Genomic DNA, 23,053 nt, shown 5'->3' on the forward strand with positions numbered 1-23,053 from the left:
GCCTTATATACTGCATTTCATTATATTAAAAAAAACAACAACGGATGCACAAATTACCAATGTTCCAAATAAATTATTAAGAAATAAGATATGCTAATACAGTAACGTGTTCAAGATGTTCGCACATTACTGTATTGTACTGTATTATTAATGATTATTTTAATTAATTTTGTTTGCTCACTCACTTAAGGTACTGCATGTACAAAAAAAAGTTTGCCTTTCAATCCTGTAAAAAAAAAAAATGATAAAAAAAAAATACTAGCTTTTTAAAAACATGTCAGAAAACAGTTTGTACCACATGTGTCTTGGGTTCTTATCAGAGAGGAAGTTCTTTGCTGGGTTACCAAACAGCCACCATGCCCAAATGTTTACTCAGCACCCAAAGAAATCAGTTCAATGGCCTTTGGTTAAACCAGACTCTCCTTCTTTTTACATAAAAAAATGTATTTAATGCGTTAAATTTGAGAACACAATAAATATTTGATTTCAGTGCATCAAAGTGCATTGTATCTCTTTAAATGCCTTGCGCTGATGAGTAAATAGCATGTTTTGAAGTTACTTTGAATATTTCCTGCTGGAATAAATTATTAGTAATAATTTAAAGCATTAGTCTCCGAGATGCAGGGAGGATATTTTGAATAGTTAATGCTCTATCCCTACCACTGCTACAGAAGCTGAGAACCAACACTGGGAATGAATTTGTCATTTTGATAACCTTGATTCTGTGTCTGTCTAATCATCAAAAAGGAAACAGTTTGCTCCTTCTAGTAAAAGGAACCAAAACCACAAAAAAGGAAACAGCTCCTTTCTACATTCCTCTTCTGCCAGCAGAAGTTGTGTGTGTGTGCTTATCAAGGAAGCATCATGTGATCTGGAAATATTTCAGAGCTGAAACCACCCTGGGTTTCGTTTAGTGGTGTTTAGCAGGTCAACCAATCTGTCCTTTGATTTAGAGAGAAGAAGGTAAAATGATTATTTTGGCCAGCAAACACCTTGCTGTGTATTGCAACCTTCTCTTTTGTTTTCTTGCAGGTAAGACAGCCATGCATATGATTTGCATTTGATTTAGCAGTGCAGTGAGTAATTAATGTATTTTTTCCATTTAAAAAATGTAAAAAAAATCTCAATGCCTTTTCAGGTTTCGTGTCTGCAGAAACTGTAACAGTCACGATGGGAACAGATGCTATTTTAAAATGCAGCTATGATGCAAACTATTACGGCAGGCTTTCTGCATGCTGGGGCAAGGGAACCATACCTAACAGCGGCTGTGCCAACGAGGTGCTAAAGACAGATGGGACGTCAGTGATCAGCAGGTTGTCAGAACGTTACCTGCTCATGGGCAATCTTGGCCAGGGTGATGTGTCTCTGACCATCAGGCATGCCGAGGAGCAGGACTCCGGCGTGTACGGCTGTCGTGTGGAAATACCAGGCTGGTTCAATGACCAGAAACATCACGTGACTCTGAAAGTGAATGCAGGTGAGACAAAGACCAATTTAATAAAATAAGCAGCGTGTTTAGTCAAAAATCTTTTTTTTTGGGTAGTTTCAGTTTTTGTCTGGTAACTAATTAGTCATCTCATTATTTCAGCGTTGTATAAGCTCATATTTAGTTTTTTCCCTTTCCTTTTAGTTCCACCGAATCCACTGAGAATCGAGGCAAGAGAGGTGAAGGAAAGGACCGTCACTATTCGCTGGAGTCCCGTGTTCGACGGCGGCCGTCCCATTACAGCTTACAGGGTCGATATAAAAAACAAACAGAGTAAGCACAAGAAAACTGACCCAGTATCCATGACAGATTTTGAGATATTTCAAAAGTTATTTTAAAGTCAGAATCTATGGATTTGTGCTGCACAGCACCCTGGGAAACAAAAAAAACCACCGAGCTGCACGATCCTTCACTGACTCACGTGACTTTGGTGGATTTGAGTCCATCCAAGACCTACAACCTTCGCGTGTTCGCCATCAATAGCGTTGGGATGAGTGAAACCAGCAACGTTCTCACTATCACTGCAAAAGAAGCAGGTTTGTTTCAGCATAATTTATGTGTTAGTATTTTTAGGATAAATATAATGATCTAGAATGTAAAAACAAATTCACATTTTTGGTGGTTGCTCCCTTTAAAATTTGTTTTCCCTGCAGCACCAGAGGGCCCGCCCCTGGATATGCAGCTTGTGGCCCTCAGTTCCAGCAGCATCAAAGTAACCTGGAAGGTAAAGTCACAGTTCAGCACTGTTTCCTGGCTTGTGACTGGATATAGTAGACTAACTCTTTTCTCTCGACTAGCCTCCGAGGGCTGAGCTGAGAAACGGCGTTCTGCGGGGTTACAACATTAACTACAGAGAGTTTGACCCCGTGGCCAAACAGTTTAAACGGTGGCAGTATTTAACTGTGGCGGCCACGCGTGAACAAGAGACCGTCACTCTTGTAAACCTGAAGCCTTCTACCATGTATGGCGTGCTCATACAGGCCAAAACAATCGCCGGGGTCGGACCAGCTTCAAATGCACCTCTCTGCTCAACTCTGGATGAGAGTAAGTTTTTAAAAATGACAAAATATGACTAAAAACGATTTTTTGTCATATTTTTTTTAATATCAGTTTGATTTCATATATTTTATCTAAAGTTCCTAAAACAACAACAACAACAACAGTAACTACTTTGCCTTCTTCCACTGCTGCCACAATGCGGCTACATTTTTCCTCGGGTACGTGTTATCGAGCAAGTGTAACTTTTTCCTCAATTATTTTTTGAGAAATGACTTACTGGAATTGCTTTTTCTTTTACTCTTCTTCAAGTTTACGCAACTTCTGCAACCTCAACAACTTCAGCAACCCCATCAACTTCAGCAACCTCAACAACTTCAACAACCCCATCAACTTCAGCAATCTCAATAACTTCAACAACCCCATCACCTTCAGCAATCTCAATAACTTTTTATGCCGCCACAGTTTGGGAGCAAAGCACTGCCAGTATCTCAGGAGGTAAAACATTTAAAGGGAACATTTGTTTCCACCCCTGATTTAGTTTCTGAAAATAAAGGTTCCCAGACATAACTCTCATACTAAAACCAGAAATCAAACGCTTTAAAAGATAAAAACTTCTTTTACTTGTTAAATATCTTCTAGTGCCCCCAGATCCCCCAGTGATCGAGTTAAAGAAGGTGGACGGCAATTCGTTTTCCCTTTTTTGGAATATTAGTTCCGAAGGTGACAGCCCCATCACCGGGTATTTCCTCGAGTACAAAGCAGTGAATGGTAAAAACTTCACTTTAATACAAGCTCTAAAGCTAAATTTACACTGTTAATCCTCATATCACTCTGTGATATTAAGTTAAATATTTTCCTTTCAGCTTCCTGGGATTACACAAAGAACGCTGTGGACTTTGGAGCCCATGAGACGGAGGCCACAATAATAGAGATGAATCCCTCGACATACAACGTCCGCATGTTTGCCAAGAACAGCCAGGCCACCAGTGCAGCCAGCAATGTCGTCACGATCACCACTGGGGAAGCAGGTGTTGTTTTCATTAAAAAAATGTATTATTGCTCCTGTAGTTGTGTGTTTGTGCAGTTCATCGGGCAGAACAGGGCTGCTTTTCCCATATGCTGTGGTTCATTAATGAACGGGAAATTGTTTCCTCGTGTCAAGGCAGAAGAAGGGTTTTTTGTTCATATTCTATTATCTTGCCCCAAAATTTAAACGAGCGACAATTTTATTATTGCAGTTTATTGTAGTTCCTCCAACGTCAGGAAGCTGCTTCACAGTGGGCCTGTTTAGTCGCACTCGTTGTTTCTGCGTGTTAAGCTGTTTTGCCGAACACAACATTTGCTGGACTTCCTCCTAGCTCATTTCCGTTGTGGTTGTACATTGTAGGTCATCAGAAGGACATTCTCATTACCAGCATGATGCCTTATACTGTAAGTATTTGGATGCTACCATAGAAAAATCAAACAACTACACATAATGCTAAATAGTTCACTTGATTGAGCAGATCAGCTTTATGGTACTCCTTTCTTCTAGGCAAGCCCTTTGAACAGTCCTAGTCATCACCTGATAGGCATCTTTGTAGCGGTGGGCCTCTTGGTGGTAACAGGCGCCATATTAACCACGTGGCAGCTTCGCCGTAAGTGTGCTTAGCAGCGTTGCTCCTTATAGAAACCCAGCTTCCTCCCCTGAACTGTATGCTCTCTCTTCACAGGACTAAAACAGAAAAAAGGCACCCTGAGCATGTAAGTGTTTGCGGCGCACGCCACGTTCACCTTGAGAAATGATCTGCTTAAAACTGTTACTTTTTCTCGTCTGCAGCTGGCTGGGTAATGGAGAAGTACGCTACACAGACTGCGAGTCACTACACGAGCTGTAAAACACAGAGTTAATTTGGGCTGCGGAAGGATCGTAGAACTAACCAAGACAAAAAGTAAATTTCACATTTGCAAAAAAAAAAAAAGGATGTATATTTTTGTCTGTCACCGAGGAAAGATGACTAATCTGCTAAAACGTCACCGACATGTCGGGCTGATTACAACTAACCAAAAGAAAACACTCATTAAATAAGCTTACAAAAAGGGGGACTCTGGGTTTTATAAAGCAGCTTCTGTTTGTGTGTGTTTGCCTTTCTACAGTCATCATCGAATCATCAGTTTTTTTGTTTTTGTTTGTTAGTTCTAGTTTTGCATGTAATAGGAACGCACGACAGCTCTGCTATTGTTTTTGTTTTTGTGAAACTTTTACAGTGTTTGTCCATCTGCATGTATTTTATTTCACGGTGTAAACCACAGTGTGTTTATTTAACAATCACAGAATAAATTAACACTTAGCCACAAGCTGTGCTGAATGCATTTGTTTAAGGTGTGCTCCATAAATCATCAGTTAAAACCACAAATGCTGCAATCACAACTTTTTTTTTTTTTAAATAAAAAACCCTGCTGGACTTAAAAGTGAATTGTAATGGCTGCTTTTGCTTAAATCTCTTCAGTGGGAAAAAAAAACTCCCGACAAATTACTTAAAAGTTACATTTTACCACTTTATATAATTATAAATGAAAAGTTAGAGCTGCTTCTTTATTGAAATCATTCAAAACTCAACAACAGTCTCCAACCACCAGAGGGCACCAGAGTTTCACTGGTAAGCTGATGTACCGCTCTCACTGAGCTCTCACGTCGCCATCAGCAGACCCGTCCTCAGCGGCTGGCGCTGCAGCCAGCTGGATTTCCATCCATCTGTCCTGTAAATCTCTTAATAGTCCTAATTAAGGAGAAGAGGAAGAGGAGGAGATCTGATACCTCCGTGGAGCTTTGAGGCAGCTGCCTGAGAGGGAGTCTCAGACTAATGGGGGATCACAAGGGGGGATACCTAAGCCATGTGTCTCAGCGGGGACCACATGGCACAGTAGGGATCAATGTTTGTGTGTGCACGCATGGATGTTTTTTTTTTCTTTTTTTTAAAAAACGACTTCCACTTCCTGTTTCTGCTTGTTTATATCTCTTTAAAATGTCCTACGACTAAACCACAGATGGAAGAATTGTTGTTTTTAACTTCACAAACTGACTTCCTGAGAAATGGACTAATTCTCCACAGTGGTGTAAATATTGCTTGATTATTGCTTTTCTGTGGTAACCCATCACAAACTCAGAGCTGCTGACGCACAAAGTCACAGTACACTTTGTGAACCTGGCCTGTAAACAAAGCTCCACCACATCCCTCCTTTCTGGACTTCCTCTCGTCTCGGGACCCCTCACTTCTGCTGCCTCGCTCCCGTTTTTCCACTTTCCTCTGCCTCTTCAATCTGGCTTTGCTTACATTAATATCGGCGCCCGTTCCTGTCCTGGTGCTTTCCTCCAAACTTCCGCATCCTTTTCTTCTTTCATCCATCTTCCTCTCTGTTCTCAAGTCCCTCTGATTAAACTGTGTGGCACTTACGCAAACAGACGAAAACAGGCAAGGAAGGTTGTAGGAAAAGCTGGTTCGATGACTTTGATGAGGTCCCTTTGATTGGCCACACAGCCAAAAACCAATTTACCTCCCAGCCACCTCCACCCACAGCTTCATTGGTTCTTGCTGGACCATGCCTGCCGCCGGAAACCCACACAAAGCGAGAAAGCAGTAGTCAATATACAAAGAACGAGGGGTTGAGACACCAAAGGGACAGCTGATCTCGATGATCAATTTAGTGTACAGTATATGCGTCATCATCCCAACAGTTTTTACTTCTGGTCCTCTTTAAACATCTGGGATCAAACATGCATTAAGGTAACACCAGAAAACTCCTTATGAAGGCCGTGCAGAGCTATGTCAGCTGTGCCTGCTAAAGGCTTCACTGTGAAATTTGCAGGTGGGAGCTTGAAGACTGAGCATGTATGGTTATAATAATGGCACTAGCAGTGGGGACAGAGTTAGCACTGTAATAAATCATGCACTATGGTTCTGGCCACATCAAGGCCTCAACATTCAGGAAGTGGGGACGCTGAACGGTACCACATACACCAAAGGCTCAGCTCCACAGGAGGGGCTGATCTCCAGGCCCCGTTGCCCCGGAACGGATGCACGGCCCTGGGGCCAAGGAGCTGCCAGATGTTGGCCCTTCTGGAGAGGCTTATGAACTTGAGAATAACAGAGCAGATGAGAGTATTGAACAGAGCACAAATGAAAGGGCCAGAGAGTTAAGTCGGAACAAAAAAAGAGAAGGCAAGTCACAGAGGCAGCCTGTGAAAGCATGCAGGGGTATGGCCTATTTGCTGATGAAAGAAGCACTAATTGATTCAAGTCTTTATTCAAACCCCCTGCAAACTACAGCACAGGGAACTTTTCATCTTCTTAGAGCTGCAGCATGGCTGTCATTGTGGAAATGAAAACAGTCCAACGCAGCGATGCTAAAATCAGAACCAAAAGTTCTGCGTGAACTGGACTGATGGCAAACTTGTGTTGGTTGTTAGGGTGTAAAAAAAAAAAAAAAAATCACCTCATTTATGAAGCGAGAGCGATCCGAGGGCACATTTGTGTTCAAGATGATGTGATCTGATTAGCCGACCTGAACCACACGGAAGTCAGCGCACATGTTTGAAGGTCAGACATAGCAGTTGCCATGGAGATATCACAAAGTAAACCATGTGCAATGTTGTTCTCCACAGTCATTTCCAGGAAGGACCCATCAGTTCATCTGGGTTTGTGTGTGTTGGTTTCTGCGTACTTTTCCTTGCGAGGCTCTCAGTGTGTGTACAGCGTTACAATATTCATCTGTTAAAGATTTGATTAGCGTTGATTTACCCTCAGACTATTCAAACTTCCAAAATGTGCACAATGCAACTTTGTAAAATCCCTGAACTCGGTGATACATGTATGTAAACTAAGCACACTGTAAATATTCATTATAGCATGCTATTACTGAGCAGATCTTGAGCTAAGTGGTGAATTTCAACCTTCTCGGAGGTCTAAGTTTCCATAGAAACACACTAGACTTTATATTGATGTAGCGAGTTTATAAAATGCTGGAGAAAAAAAAAAAATTGCATTTGGCAGCCAGTCATTGAGGACAGAAATAGCTATACTGACATGCTTGTTGCTTCCCTTTGCACACCCATAATCCTTAATGCTTGCAGATATTTCCATAAACGTTTGAACATCCAAAACCATAGCCTGCACGATTCATATCACACGTCACCTCTCATTCAGACAGCATTAAGTGTCAGAGCTTTGAACAGAGGCATGGCTCTTAATCTGTTTAAATTTGCTTCCATCTCCACGCTAACACCACTGACTTTTGCTTTTTCATACACCTGCCCAGAGGCGAGTTCTAGTAAAGAGAGGCGTCAAATTGGAAGACCTCCATCGTCCTGGCAGCTGAACACAGTGGAAGTCTTGGATCTGTTCAGGGGATTGGACCAGCTGAGCTCTGCAATGGAAGACAAGTGGCTGGCGCTGTTGAATGGGAGAAAGATTGTGGAAGGATGGAAGGAGAGGTGGTAAAGTAGAGGAGGAGGGAGGGAGAGGTAATCACATCAGGGGATTAGTGGCTGTTATTAATGTTGGATAAGGCTCTTTGCTGTCACTCTCTCACTTACATACACACACAGGCACACACACATTTATGCCTTTCTCTCTCTCTCTCTCTATCTGTCTATCTATCTATCTGTCTATCTATCTATCTGTCTATCTATCTATCTCCTTGTCTGTCAGACAGTAATTCAATCACGCAGTTGCCTCTCCTCTCCTCGTCCAACCTCTGGCCGAAGGCAATGCGTTATGATTTTGGTTTATAATATTCTCGCTACCTACTTCACGAGGGAGAAAAATGATCTGCTCCTATGTGCATATGTTTGTGTGTGTGTGAAGGAGTGTTTGTGCGTGCTTGTGCTGGCATGCCACCCCTTGAAAGATGGCCATTCAGTGGTGAACAAACAAGACATTTGTCTAAAGTCTTGCATCACCTCAGGGAAGACTCTGTGGAAATGTGCTTTGCCAGGTTATCTTTTACTGTTATTTTCAGCCTCTCTGTGATTCACAAGATCCAAACTCCGTGGCGTGATTTGTGGGGAAAAAAAAAATTTGACACATGTCATTTGTGCTTCATGCCATAATTAGGTTTTTCTTCGCTCCAGTGCCTACACACGCTAATTAACAAAGTACGTCTATAAAAACAACACTTTCTGACATTAGTGGGCATGCGGGGCTGTTAAAGAGGATCATAAGAAAATGGTGTGGATTTATTGGCCTCGGACGCTAAATCCACACAAACATACATGCAAGCAGATAGCCAGACAGTGGAATGGCTTTCCTGTGAGAAGATATGGGCCCGGGCAAAAGACGCACATTTGCAGACTCTTTCATCAGTGAGAATTTGCCTCAGCCTTGCAGAGTGCCACAAAGACACCAGCATCCCACCGTGAGCTGCAGACACAGCTGCACCGCAGTTTCATCATCTGAATGGAGTTTCACAGCAGTCACGAGGAAACCAAAGTCCCCGAGCTCTATCATATCACCCGAGGACCCCGGAGGCTCAGCAGCATGTCAGAGAAGCTCATAGGCGACACAAATAAGTAAATAGGCAGAATCCACATGCAAAGGAGAAACACTACAGGGAGGGATGGAGAGAGTTTGAGAGGCAGCCAGCCATTTGGCCAAGCAGATAGAAACAGCAATAACACATATATTCAAGATTATTGGACTTGATCTTTTAAATGCTTTTGTCTTTGCTTCTTCTTTGACAGTCCAACTAAAAAGAGAGCAAGTTGTGCGCAAAACATATTCACAGGTGTTCAGTACAGATGTAGGTACTTAAATAAATTAGTACTTTGTTGCACTTGTCTCCAAATAAGTAAACAACTGTAAAAGTACACGGCTTTCTTAAGTTGGTCCCTACGAACAAGGGGATCTGAAGGCCCTGTGGGGATACACACACATATCCCCAGACATATACACACACCAATCTATCTGTCTGTCAGCTCTGTGCTCATAATCACATCCTATCCCCTCGTGTTCCCATACACACAACCCCCCGCCTCGCTTCAATGTGGAGGGAAAGAAATGAAGGATCCCTCCAAATGCTCTCTAAGATTAAGGCTTTGTGTTTTACATGTGTTATCGTTGCTTCCCTTCGTTATCCCCCTGCTTTTGTCTCAGCCTCCTCCTCCAATTAGAATCTTGTCCCTTTCATTCCTCCGTTTGCCTTTCTTCCACCTGTGAGAGCGAGCAGACGGAGAGCAAGGAGAGGGAGGAAGAGGAGAAGAAGAGGAAGAAGAAGGGGAAGAAGAAGGAGAAGAAGAAGGAACGAACGGGTGGAGGAAAGATGAAAAGCGCGCCACACGGAGCGAGTGGCGGAGCGTTGTGGAATGCGGTGTCTGAGGGGAGGATGAAGGCGCTTGTCACGTCTCATCGCACAAACGCACGCACACATATGCAGGCACACACAACCTGGCTGCGGTGCAGCGGAGACACGCAGCCCCGCTGAGCCGAGCTTTGAAAAGAAGAAAGTGCAAAGGGAATGAAAAAGAAGAAAGAAGAACAAGCGAGAAGAAGCCACCGTGTTGGATGTTTCATTTTGACCCATATTTGTCCTGACGCATAAATCAAACAGGCGCTGAGGAGCCCGGCGCATCTGTCACGACAGGGCGTTGGAGAAAATATCTAAGCTGATCCACCCGAATGCACACACCACCGGTGGCATGAACCACAATTCGGAACTGCAAATAATGAGAACAATAGAATGTATATATACAATGTTAAGGCGCGTAAGTCTTGATGCCAGCATTTTTTTTTTCATGAATGTGTACTGCTCTAACAAGCATAAAATCATTTCCTCATGCTCCCCTGCTCCCCCCCCCCCCCCCCATTGCCCCCCTTCCCTTCCCCTCTTTGCCTCCAGCCAAGATCAGTGCTGTCTGTCCCCTGGCCCACAGTTTGGCCTCCTTGGCTGTTTATGTGCGAGGTGAGGACAGCCTGGCACAGTGCCTCTGTGTGCGGTCAGGCTGTGTTTACATCTGTCTGGCCCTGGAGCCTGGAGACTGGAACCTGGAGCTGTGCGCCGGTGCATCCTGGACATCACCCAGAAGACTTTAGCAGGACCTGAGCACTGAGTCTCAGTCAGGTTGAGACGGTGCACCACCGCCCGATGAATGGCCCACAGTCTCAAAGAGCCACCCATGTCTCTTTGCATAACTGACCCCTTTTCCTGCTTTGCACCTATATCATCTTCTGCTTTTTGTTGTTTAGTGCCTGCAACCATCGACCTGCTCCACACTCTCCCCAGACTTCCCAGTATCTTTGAGAAAGTAACACAAGAAGCAGAAAACTGCAGACTATTTTGCTCTGATTGAATGTCTATATATTAGTACTCAGGATTTGTGTGTCTGAGATATGTTTAACATGCACTAATCCGCTCGAAGCGGCAAAGAAGGGAGAGATGTGAATAGCACTAGTTGCGGTACACGAACAGAGTGATCTGCCTTTTGTTTTTGATAGCTGATGAATATGCATGTGGCCCCGGGAGTGACTGAGTTTGGGGTGGGGTGGGGGCTCAGAGGAGCATGTTAAACAATAGAATTACATCTCTGACATGCATCCACCGCGAGGCTGGGATTAAGCACAGTGCAGAAGAGGAGAAAAAAGAAAACAGAAAAGAAGGAAGAAGGGAGAGAAGGATGGAGATGGAGGGTGAAGCGATAAAAAAACGGATCCGCTGCTTATCTATTGAAGAAATGGAGGCCTCGGGGAGAAGAGGGGAGGGAGGAGATGGGGAGGGAGGCAGTGGTGGTAAAGAGAGGGGAGAAACGGGAAGAGGAGGGGATGGCGGGGAGCGGGTCGTCAATCCGATGTATTTAATTTCTTTTTCTGTTAGTGAATCATCAAGGGGATGATCCAACAGTGGATCAAAAGAACAAGCAGGGGAACGGGAAAAAAGCAGATTAATGCGACAGAACAAAGGAGCAGTCTCTCCAAGACGATCACAACTCTTTCTCTATCCTGCACTTCTTCTCTGCTTGTTCTCATCTTTCTATACTTTCTATATTTTCTGTGTTTCCTTCCCTCACAACTTTTATAAATGCTGTGAAGACACAAACAAAACCTGAGAGCATCCGCAGAAGTTTATCACATCATAAGAGAGTGCTTGACACTGGATATTTCTGGGCCTTGTGGCATCTCCAAAATCCCCTTGAGTGGCAAAATGTGGAGCATCTGATTCATCTTTATGCGCTTCATCTGTGTTCGGCTGTGCAGTGCGAGCAGCTTCCCGTGAGGCTGCGAGCAGACCACTTGTTTAGTCTGAGCTGCCCTGGCTGGCCGAAACTTGAACGCGTTTGTGAAAAAACTACAGATCTGAGTGGTGGACGTCCAGCGAGCGTGTCCCTTTTTATTTTGAATCCCCGGGTTTGTTCATACAATGTTTTCGTTGAATGTAATGCCTTAATCCGGACGGTTAGATACTAGTATAGCCATAGCATAGTTCCCCTCGAGTGACCCTGGTTTGTGGCGCTGTCTGAAGTGTTTTCATGCAGTACTGTTGTTGGCTCAGAGCTGCTTCTTCTGTCTTTGTGTCAGTGAGACTACAGCAGTATGAGGCCATATCTCAAAAGTGTCAACAATGTAGTGTGAATATTCAGCTCAGGGGGGATTTGGATCACAACACTTTGTCTGTGTCTGTGTGCGTTAGTGTGTAGGAAAGGTGGATGAGGGTTTTGCCAGGTCAGGCTTGAATGGCACTTCAAAAGACAAATGGGCTGCTGAGATGGTGCAACGGTGTCCAGTTAAAACAAATATGAGAGGCCCCAGTGGTGCCATTATTAATCCCATTTTACATTTCACTGCATCCCCTTGTTCCAGCCCTCCATAACACTCTTTCTTTTTTCCTTCTCACTTTCTCTCCTTCTCTCTGTCACCTTTTCTGTGATTCGGCCCGAACTGCTGCAACTCCTACTCAGTTCACCATAAATCCTCTTCATACCTGCCTGTCTTCTCCAGATGGCAGGCATGGAGAGAGTATGAGTGTGTGTGTGTGTGTGGGAGCCTGGTCTTATTCCACACTGTACCCAACCCCCTGACTTTCTCTCCCCGTGATAAACTAGAATAAACTGAAGTCTGAAAAAGTCAAGCGGTGTCCAGCCAAGCTCACGGATGGTTGACAGTCAATATTGACCCTGGGCTCAGTGTCTCTCTGTGCACGCTCCCCACCCCTCCATGTCACCTTGACTTGCTCACACACAGATAGGACCAAGTTGCCGGCAGAGGCTTGACACAGCTGCTGACCCTGGTCTGGGTATTTTCTCATCGTCCTGCTGGTTAAGAACAGCCTAAGGGAGGGTGTGAATCTCTTCCCGGGTCTGCGAGACAGCACTGAGTGATGTATGGGAGCGAGATATTGTCACTGATGCTTAAGTTTGAAGGTGCATCGTTAACTGCTCTTTGCCAAACAGCTACAACAAACCCTCACGCCTGTGTACCGTATTAAAACCCGCCTTCACTTCTGAGAGTTTGCGTGTCTGGAAAGAGCCAGAGAGAAAGTAGAAAAGTGTTGCATGTGCATGCTCTGATGTATCAGTGTGCCGCTCTGTACTTGCCTTTGTGTGTCTGTCATCACAAACACCTAACATTGAAGGAGACAGGCTGCCTCCTGACAGTTATTTGCTAGTTTTGGTCTCTCTGTGCTCCGTCTAACTTTCTGTCTCTCTTCCTTTCCCCCAAATTACCCCTGGAGGACCGAGCGAGGGTAAACACAACCACTGAGAAAAGGCTCACGACACACCGCTTGTTACTGTGAGAAGCCTCCCTCTCTGTCTGTTTTCTCTTTTGTTTATCTGCAGCTCGTATGATTCCCTATTTGTCAGCCATCTGGGTTCTATAGAGACTGCATGCATGCTTTTTTTTTACGCCGCACACAAAGCCAAGTGAGCAGCAGCGGCAGGCGTTACGTCGCTGAATGAACGAGGTCTACATTCAGGGAAGGTTTTGTCGCAGCTGGGTCAGCTGCTCCGTCAGTGAATTACAGAGAAAATTATAACGTTCCTCTGAAGGTTGTGAAGGGAAGACTACACCTGTGAGTGTGGGAGTTAGATATTACATAAAATGTAAGTTCCAGCAATTATCCAGGTCACCGGCTGAGGTGAGATGCCACCAGCTTGAGCATCAAGGTTCAGCTGCACTGTGTAGGCCTCAAGCAAACTGACACAATTGATTTATTCATGAAACCCTATCACCAACTCCTTCACTCCCCTCTGAATATGAGCTACCTCTCTGTGATGAAGAATTTCTGACTTGCCTGATTATAATATATCTGAGACTAGTCGGTCATATGATACCTAGATAAGTGGATTCATAGATCCCAAACACTTCACCAAGTAAAATGTGCCTGTAAATGCTAATGCTAATCAATGTTGAAAATGAGCAATGGAATGTTTAAGATGAGCATAGTCCAGCAATGAGTTACATTTGATCTAAAAAATGCACAGTAGTATGTAAGATGTGTTAGAATAGCACGGTGCAGTGCATAACTGCTCAGTACAAATGAGTGTGGATGAGGGATGCTAGCAGGGGTGCTAGGGTGCAATCACTTCTAATATGTGTCTTGAGAAAACACACTGCATGTTTTAGAGTAGCTGATTAGTCTAAATTAAATAGCTGAGTGACTAGTTTCCTAAATAGTAGTGACTAGTTTCCTAAATAGTTAGGAAACTAGTCACTAAAACAGCCCTACCTTCTTCCACCTGTGGGACTGGATGACACTTGTTGCCACAGCAGACATCTGAACAGTAGGATTCAAGGGCCTGAAAGGAGTAAGTTCTTTCACTCTTTATAAACTTTCAGGAAGTAAATAGTTGGAAATACTTGTTGTGCTTTTCGTCTTTGTTGGCTGATTACTATTTATTAAGGAGACTGAACCCGAAGTATAAAAACACAGTGCTATGTTTTATAGAAAAGGGGACCCTTACTGTTTTAAATCTTTACACTGATATTCCTATAGATAGATAGATAGATAGATAGATAGATAGATAGATAGATAGATAGATAGATAGATCTATGCTTGGCTACAGCAGCAACCCCAGGTGTAAAAAGCATCTGTGATTAAGGTGTGTGTGTGTGTGTGTTCATGCATGCCTTACACCTTAATCACAGACGTTTTTGGTTTTCATCAAAGCCCCTAATTTTCACAATTCACATCTTATAAACCTGCCCCCCGCTTCAGTTTCTCACAGCACACCTGCACTCAATATGAATCCCCCGGACTCCCCACCATATCGCACACCACACATGCAGGACCTGCTCGTGTGCTCTTAAGTGGCCCACAGCCTCGCCATCACTCTGTGTCATGTGTCCACTGACAGGCATTACACATGAGCTCCCCTCCCACAGCCCCACACTGCTCTCTTTCATTCAACCTGGAGTTTCATTGCAACAGGATATCCTGAACACTTTACATTTCCTTCAGTTGTGCTGCAGATGTGCTCGACTGGCACAAAGCGAAAGAGAAAGAGAGGCAGGGCTCGCGCCGCTGTCGGTCGGCCAATAAGAGCGCGGCCAGCTACCAGTTCACATTCATGTGTTTCTTCTTTTCTCTTCATGTTAACCCACGTCTGTTCACTTCCACTCCGCTGCATCCCCAAGGTGACGGCTGGCTTCTGCTACCATGGCTCATGCCTAAAGGCAACAGGGCGAATGGGCCTGCTGTCCTTAGAGGTTTGTGACCAGAGGCCATCTGTCCCCATTGATTCTGCCCATGTCTCAACGGCATGTTTCTTTGATGAGTTCTGTCTGAATTAGTTAGCATGAGTTACCCTCCACCGTGATCAAAGTTACCTCCAAAGCCGGGTACAAGGAGAGGCACTCTTGGTGTTAACCTCTGGTAACATCCAGATTCTTTTGTTGCCATATTGTGAAATCTTAGGAATCCCAATGAAATTCCTATTGCACATATTTGATCGGACTTTAAATTCCAAGGCTACAGAGATAGAATCATGGAGGCAATTCCAGCCCTTTTTCACTTAACTTAAAATATCATTTGTTTACATCCCCTCCAGAAAGTCCCAATGTGCTGGAATGCACAAGGAAAAGCACTCTGAAGCCTCAGTGTGTTTGTAACCCTATAAATAAAGGTGGCAGTGGGGAGTGCGGTTGACCATAATTACACAGGCCCTGTTAAAGCTGGGGCGCACTCTCTGTCTGTCTGCCTCCTGATCCCGTAACCAGCCATAGCCACTCCCATCTATGCACAAACACACACTCACACAAATGCAGAAACACTTTCAGATGGGATGTGGGCCAAAAGTTTTGTTTTTCTACATCTGTCTGGACTTTTAAAACAATGTTGGCAGTATATTACATAATTGGAATATTTAAACAAACAAAATTTTTCTGGTTTTGTTTTTTTCCCCCTTTTCTGTGCGTGTGCTTTTATTTGTTTTGTCTAATCTCTACATCGCGGATCGATTACAGAAAGTTAGCTTATTGATTTTGCTTTTAAAACATTGGTTGGCAAAACTATGTGAAGCTCACTGAATGTTAATTTTCCAAAACCTTGCCATTGAACAACATTTTCGCCCCACTGCAAAAGCTGCGCTGAGTCCCGATTGGAGTGGCGAGACTGTTTTTAGTCCCTTTTCACTATGTGTATTTTCATCTCTGTGCATGTTCACATGCTAAATCTCCATCTGGCCGCTGTGAAATGAAGTTCACAGCATTGGAGTTGAGATGTAAACACACATTCACACAGTGTTCTCTTTCTTGCTAAGCTGCAGAGACAGACATTTACCAAACTGTGCTGTATGTCGCGTATCTGTACCAGCCAAAAGTGGTTTAATGGTGTGTATGTGCGAATGTGCACCTGCGTGTGTGTGTTTGTGTGTGTGAAAGCGCCTAAGTGCACACGGGGAGAAACGTGTACGCAGATCAGCCAAGATTTTCTTTCTTACACTGATTTAAGCAGCCAGAATAACGCTGCAAAATTCTATACTCTCTGTCGCATGGTACAATTTGTTCCAAAGCACTTGCCTTGCTGTACAAAGCACAAACAGGCAGCCAACTATAGCTAGCTCAGTCTATTACTGTCAGCAGGCCAACTGCCAACAAGAAACACATCCAACAGTTTTAATACCTTGTTTTCACAAAAGCAGTTTTTCACTCCAGCTTATAAAAGCCAAATGACAATAACAGTAGCATGTATAAGAAAACCAGCCTGGGTTGTGTAAAGTCTTCTTGAAACTGGTGTTGCAGACGGCCAGTGGTCCCATTCTCCCCACCTTCTCTGTCCTCTTGTGGTTTGGCACGGGAAGTGTGCACTCTGGGCGGGGTAAGACTGGATAACATGGTCAGGGTTACATGTTTTATAGTCATTTATCTGCACTGTTTGAATATGAGCCCAGTAAGTAAGTCCAGTTTACAGCTCTTTGAAAAAAAAAGTCTATTATTTGTCACACTTGCCTTTCCTTTGAGATTCTCTCACGCTGAACAACTGAGAAAGAGAGAGAACGAGGATGGAGAGAGCAGAAGAGTGTCGGGTTAGTGTGATTACTTTCTCCACATTGCTCTATAGTCCATTTATCTCAGAGGTACTCCGGTGCAGAATTGCAATAATGTATTTTAATGCACCTCCACATGAAAAAAAAAAAGTTGACCTGCTGCTGCATGTGTCAGGCTTGAGTATTCATCCCCCCACATTTCTGAGCCTCATGCACCACTGTGCCTTGTAGCATTAAACATTCAGGAGAAACAAATGAAAAGAACTCTTAAAAGCTTTAACCAATAGGCTTTTACAAGCCTACCAGGCTGCATTCGAATTAAAACAAAGACTAAAGTGGTCTAGACAGCAGGAAATCCAGCTTTGAAAGAATACAACTAAAGTTAAATGCTTTCCCTTTGGTGGTGGCAAATGCATTGCAGTGTACCATATATATACTCATTTGGCTTATTGCTTGAAGAAATTGAATTGGTGCCACAGAGATGCAATATTCAGATCTTATGGGGACTGAAGGAGAGTTGCTGGCTGACCATAAAGACAAATGAGCAGAGGACGCAGTGTTTGTGGAGCTTTTGATGAACAGTGATGTATCATCACATGCAGTACCTGTCTCCAGCACTCAGCATCAACTCCAGTTATCCGAAACAAAAGCAATGGCAAATTTCACCAGGGAAATGTGGGGATACGATGAAATTCCTCACTGGTTTTGGTTCAGAAATGGCATTAGTGTTGGAGAGTAAATCTGCAGTATCCAGAGGTGTCTCTCCATCTGTCTGTGTGCATGCCTGTCTGTCTCTTTTTGCCCAGTGTCCTCTAGGTGTCACTAGAGATGTTCAGGGGCCCAGACCAGACAAGGATGACTTCTAAAGTGTGTGTTAAGAGTGTGTGTCCAAATGTGCGCCTGTGCGTGCGTGGAAAAGAAAAAAAAAAGAAAAAAAGAAGAAGCAGCAGCCTCTCCGGTGCACTGACAGCCTCAATCCAGTTGCCGTGGTGATATCCTCTCCCAGGTGCATCAGTCACATCCACACACAAACATGCGAGAGCACACACACACGCGCGTGCACAAACACAAACACAAAGGGACGCACACCTCTTTTTCTTGGCTCCACTTGCTCACATGCCTCAACACCCACAGCTGGCTGTTTGTGCCCTTCCCTCCAGTAGCTTAGACAACCATCATTAACACCGGTGTCCCTGCGCTTCTAGTGTGAGCTCCGCCGTGTCACTCTTTCTCCCCACGCTGCACACCGCGCACCCTGCCTTTCCGCAGGTGTCCAACCCGTCCCCCCACACCCCACCCACCGCGTACTCGCTAATGAGAGTGAAAATGAGAACAATGGGGAGAGGAGCGCGGGGCCCGCCAGCTCATCTGGGCTCCGTTGATCTTGTTAATTGCGTCCGTGGACGCGCTCCGCTCCCTTTGAAGTGTGTCTGAAGAGCCCGCTTCAGAGACTGGCAATTACCGCACATCATGTAATTGCTGCAAGACAGGCAGCCATATGAGAGAATTCATGTTATGTGTGTGTCAGAGTGCATGCGTGTGTGTGTGTGCGTGCGTGCGTGTGTGTGTGTGACAGAGAGAGAGGAAGAGAGAGGGAGATGATGCCTTCCAAGGTGTTGTAACAGCATAGCTAACGTCCTGTCAAACCGCAACACCTTCAGAACAAAATCTTAACAGCTTTGATGCAACAGACAGCTGCATTTTCCAAAATGACTACTTACTACTTTGTTAAAAATCAATTTGCACGGATCAAAAGAAATTCTTCCCCTTTAGAATTCAATTAATCTGTTTATTCTCATAAAGTGTCATCTCTGTGGTTTTTAAAAGGAGACTTTCATGGTCTGTTTACATCCTCCACTCCTACTTATAAATGTTTTGAGGTCAGTAGAGCTTTGTGATCCTTGGTAGCAAAAGTCTCGTTGTGTCTCTTCAAAGGCCACGTAAAGTCCCCTTTTTATGGGTTTCATTCCTTGTCTTTGTGGGCTGAAGCGTACTAAGTTTGCGGTCGCTTTTTTTTTGTCGTGTCAGCCGTGTTTCCACTGCTTTGGGTGCTGATGTTTCTTCGAGGTTTTGCTTAGCAAGGAAGAAGTTCAAGGACTCGCATAATAGCAGTGATCGAGATCTCAGCCCTAAAAGCAGACTATTACAACTATATCAGCACTTAACTGTAAGCAGTCTGATTATTGAGATGATACTAGACAGCCCTGTACATACAACACAGAGAACTGGTGGAACTAAAGTGGATGGATTAGCTTTCCTTCTTTCACAATTAAATCAAGGCCGGATATAATGCTTTTCTATCACTACAGACTGACTATCTATCTATCTATCTATCTATCTATCTATCTATCTATCTATCTACCTATCTATCTATCTATCTTCGCAGTAATAAAATACTTTTCTGTACGAACCATCTGACACACTGCCAACCTGCTCTGAGCTGCAAATCCTCTCTCTTGTCCTCCTTTGCCATAAATCTGATAATTTTACAGTAACATGCTGCTGTGCTTTGTGAAAGACACAGATACAGCGAGGCAACCCTGTGCTCCCACTCCCACGTCTGAATACAGTTGAAATCGGTACAGATTAAATGTACCACTCTGGGCTAACTACAGGTGTAGGATAAACACTGTGCCACATACAGATGAGGAAACAGTGCACATTGTCAGACTTGTCTGACACACTTAATGGCATCCCTGTGTTTGTTTGAACTCTAATACAGAAAACAGGTAGAGTATGCAGAAATTTGTTGTCTTTTGTTGTAAAAGTAGGAAAAACAGGGCAGTTCTGTGGGTCAGTGCTCCACCTGTCTATAATCCTACATGATGGAGTGACAGATTTAGAGTCAGCAGTACTGTCAGGCATTTCACTCAGCACCACAAATTTCAACTTCATGGTAGAGCTTTAAGAAAAGTTGCTAAGTCAGGTTGCTTCATTGACTGGGAACAAAAGTTTTAACACATTCAAATTCATTTGGCTAAAATATTTCAGTCCAGACCACCTCCAGACAAGGAGGTTATATTTTCAGTAGCATTTGCGTGTTTGTCATTTTGACTATAAACACAGTAGCTCGAACAGTTTTGAGTGAATTCTGATCAAACCGTGTAGGGGTGTAGGGTCTGGACATGTTACAGTTTTTTTAATTGGTTTGGTACTATTTTCACAACTAAAGTGTGCATTTTCAAATCTCTCAGTACAAAACTCACATTTGATCACATTTGTAACACCACTAGTCATTCTTTCAAATCTGATGTCATGATTTCATTGTATTTGCACATATTTTCATTCCACTTAATCATTGTTTCAGAACACATGATCATTGTGATATATTTTGAGAACATTTGCTTTAATCACCCAAACAAAACAGTAAGATCTTTTTTCAACTTAGTACTTTTACCAATCATTTCATTCAGGAGCAAATAATACAAGGTAAGCGTTTCAAATTGTCCTTGGTGATGAATGAGTGTAACTGAACTGTAAAACTTTACACAGCAAATATTACACTTATGTTCAGACATGTATATATATATATATATATACACACACACACACACACACGAAAAAGTGAGAAAAAAACAAGTCATTTAACTAAGCAAAATATATTTTTATTTTTAGCACTTTTACACAATTAATCAAGCCGGTCATTAACATTGGGCCATAAGTTTTCATCAACATCACAGTGGATGTCTTCATTGTTCAGGCACCGTGGGAAAAATCTCCTGGCATGACGAATCCAGGCTTGACATTGCTCAGCAGTTATATCACCACAAGCTTCACACATGGCTTGAAGAAGGGAGACATGCTCATGGGGATGGCGATCATACACCTTCCACCTCCATGTAGAGAAGAATTCCTCAATTGGGTTGAGGAAAGGGGAATATGGTGTGTTTGAAACCATTCCTGAACCAGCTGTGCATGGTGGAAGCTGACATTGTCCCACACAACAACATAGACGATGTCTTCTCCCTGACAGGCCTGCTCCAGTTCATTTAAAAAAAACTATCAGGTGTTCAGTGTTGTATGACCCTAGAACTGGTCTACAGCCTACCACAGCATCTTCAGATATAGCTGCACACATTGAGAAGTTCCACCCACGTTGGCCAGGGACTTGGATGGTAGCCCTTTGTCCAATAAGGTTACGTCCTCTGTGTCTAGTTTTTGCCAGATTGAAACCGGCCTCATCAACAAAAATATACTTGTTCACAGCAGCGTCCAGCTCCATCACCCTCTGTTACAGTAATTGCATGCCAGTTTAGTGTTGTACCTGAATATATTCTGAACGCAGTTGTTTCACCCGGACATTGTTCCTCTCAAAAGGAACTTACAAATGACCAGACAACAATCAGTCAAGTTGAAAATCCATGGACAATGTCAGCTTCCACCATGCACAGCTGGTTCAGGAATGGTTTCAAACACACCATATTCCTCTTTCCTCAACCCAATTGAGGAATTCTTCTCTACGTGGAGGTGGAAGGTGTATGATCGCCATCCCCATGAGCATGTCTCCCTTCTTTAAGCCATGTGTGAAGCTTGTGGTGATATAACTGCTGAGCAATGTCAAGCCTGGATTCGTCATGCCAGGAGATTTTTCCCACGTCCTCCAAAGGCTTCAAGGTCAACTTCATGATATTTTGGTGGAAAACTGACAAAAAAGTTTTCTAGCTTAGGAACTATGATTCTTGGTGCGGTGTGTATTGTCAACATATAGAAAGGACTGTATAAAGATTTACTATATCATGATACATTTGACCTCTGACCTCTCCTTTAAGGTCATTAGATTGATGTGAAGGTCAAACTGACAATAATCCCATATAGAGCTGTTTATGTCTCTTATTGTCATTGTCTGGATTGACAGCATATAGGCATACAGTAAATCTTACATATTTTAAATGTCATGCTACTTTAGACCTCTGGCATCTTCTTCAAGGATAAATAAAATCTTTCCTAGAAATGCCTTTTATCTTTAAAACTGTGATTAATTATGATTATGATTTGTTTGGGTTGGTAACATTTAATAAATTATGTTAGTATAAGAGCGTCCCAAGTATCCCTTTATAATTTTATCCAAATATCATGGCACATTTAAACTCTGACTTGACATCTGCCTTTCTCTCAAGTTGGCATTTCTAGTTGTTATATCTTTAAATAAAATACTGCAGAGTCAGATAGAAATATATTGTAATATAATATAATTAAGCACAAGTTATTTATGTCCAGTTATTTACAAATCAATCCATATTGTCCATTACCTACTCTAGCATAATGTTTATATATAAAATACAATACTATTCCCTTAAAAGTATATATTACAGAGAGAGTACGCTGTCTTGGTGGAGGTTTGCATTCTCCGAGTGGCGACAGGAAGAAACCTGCAGCAGAACCAGGATCGGGGAGGCGCAGGCTTTTTTTCCCCCCCTCACTATGTATTTATACTTCTAGCTGCATTTAATCATGAATTGTTATTAATCTCTAGCTCTCTTTCAAGGCCTGTCTTTCTCCTGTCCTCCTCCCCTCACCCCCATCTTTTGCAGCAGATGGCTGCCCCTCTCCAAACCGAAGCCGTTGAAAGGGAGATTTTTTTTCCCCACTGTCCCACTGTTTGAACTGAAAGCAATTTAGAGTGATCTATGAAGTTAGTTACTCAATTATAACCTGGGTGAACTAAACTTTGAATTAGCACTAATGAAATGTCTGTACATTATAGATATATATATACATAATTAACAAGAAGCATTCAGAGAATGCAAACCTTCGCCAAGGCAGCACACTGTCTCTTTAAGTAGACAATAGTAGGCAGTAGAATTTTAATCATCGTTTCAATCAAGATAAAATATATTTTTATTGAAAGTTTGACTTTGTTTGATCTTCAAAACGAGGTCAGAGATCCAAAGTAACATGATATTTAGAATGCATATATATCATTTCCTATATTCAATATGTTTTCAGTATAAACAAGGACAGGAAGAAACATAAATAGCTCTATTTGACCTTCACATCAGTCTATTGACCTTGAAGGAGAGAATTATTTTTTCAATCTTTTTTAGAAAGCCACTTTCTATATGTTGACAACACAGATTGCACTTATAAGCATTGTAGTTTTTAATTTATTAGGCTGT

General features: G+C 43.0%; 1 protein-coding gene across 3 annotated transcripts; it reads left to right on the forward strand.

Annotated features, from left to right (window-relative positions):
- The first annotated feature begins 886 nt into the window (after positions 1 to 886).
- On the forward strand, positions 887 to 4,822 carry LOC102783634 (uncharacterized). Of its 3 annotated transcripts, XM_006781511.2 has the most exons (14): positions 888 to 1,032; positions 1,139 to 1,477; positions 1,631 to 1,759; positions 1,855 to 2,022; positions 2,140 to 2,210; positions 2,284 to 2,530; positions 2,623 to 2,703; positions 2,795 to 2,980; positions 3,125 to 3,253; positions 3,349 to 3,513; positions 3,873 to 3,916; positions 4,020 to 4,122; positions 4,198 to 4,228; positions 4,305 to 4,822. In XM_006781511.2, the coding sequence occupies exons 1-14, from the start codon at positions 969 to 971 to the stop codon at positions 4,360 to 4,362; spliced, it is 1,815 nt and encodes a 604-aa protein (XP_006781574.2). In that variant the 5' UTR covers positions 888 to 968; the 3' UTR covers positions 4,363 to 4,822. The 3 variants fall into 3 exon arrangements, with proteins under 3 accessions (XP_006781577.2, XP_006781574.2, XP_006781575.2); XM_006781514.3 differs by lacking the exon at positions 2,623 to 2,703 and having other exon boundaries at positions 887 to 1,032; positions 2,828 to 2,980; XM_006781512.3 differs by lacking the exon at positions 2,623 to 2,703.
- The last annotated feature ends 18,231 nt before the right edge of the window (positions 4,823 to 23,053 follow it).

Source organism: Neolamprologus brichardi, chromosome 2 (assembly GCF_056152115.1).
Source record: "Neolamprologus brichardi isolate AB-2024 chromosome 2, ASM5615211v1, whole genome shotgun sequence".
Lineage (NCBI taxonomy): Eukaryota > Metazoa > Chordata > Actinopteri > Cichliformes > Cichlidae > Neolamprologus > Neolamprologus brichardi.

Coding starts and splice junctions, on each gene's coding strand:
- LOC102783634 (XM_006781511.2), top strand. CDS start 969: ATGATTATTTTGGCCAGCAAACACCTTGCTGTGTATTGCAACCTTCTC. Junction 1,478..1,630: donor GACTCTGAAAGTGAATGCAG/GTGAGACAAAGA, acceptor CTTTCCTTTTAG/TTCCACCGAATCCACTGAGA. Junction 2,704..2,794: donor GCGGCTACATTTTTCCTCGG/GTACGTGTTATC, acceptor CTCTTCTTCAAG/TTTACGCAACTTCTGCAACC.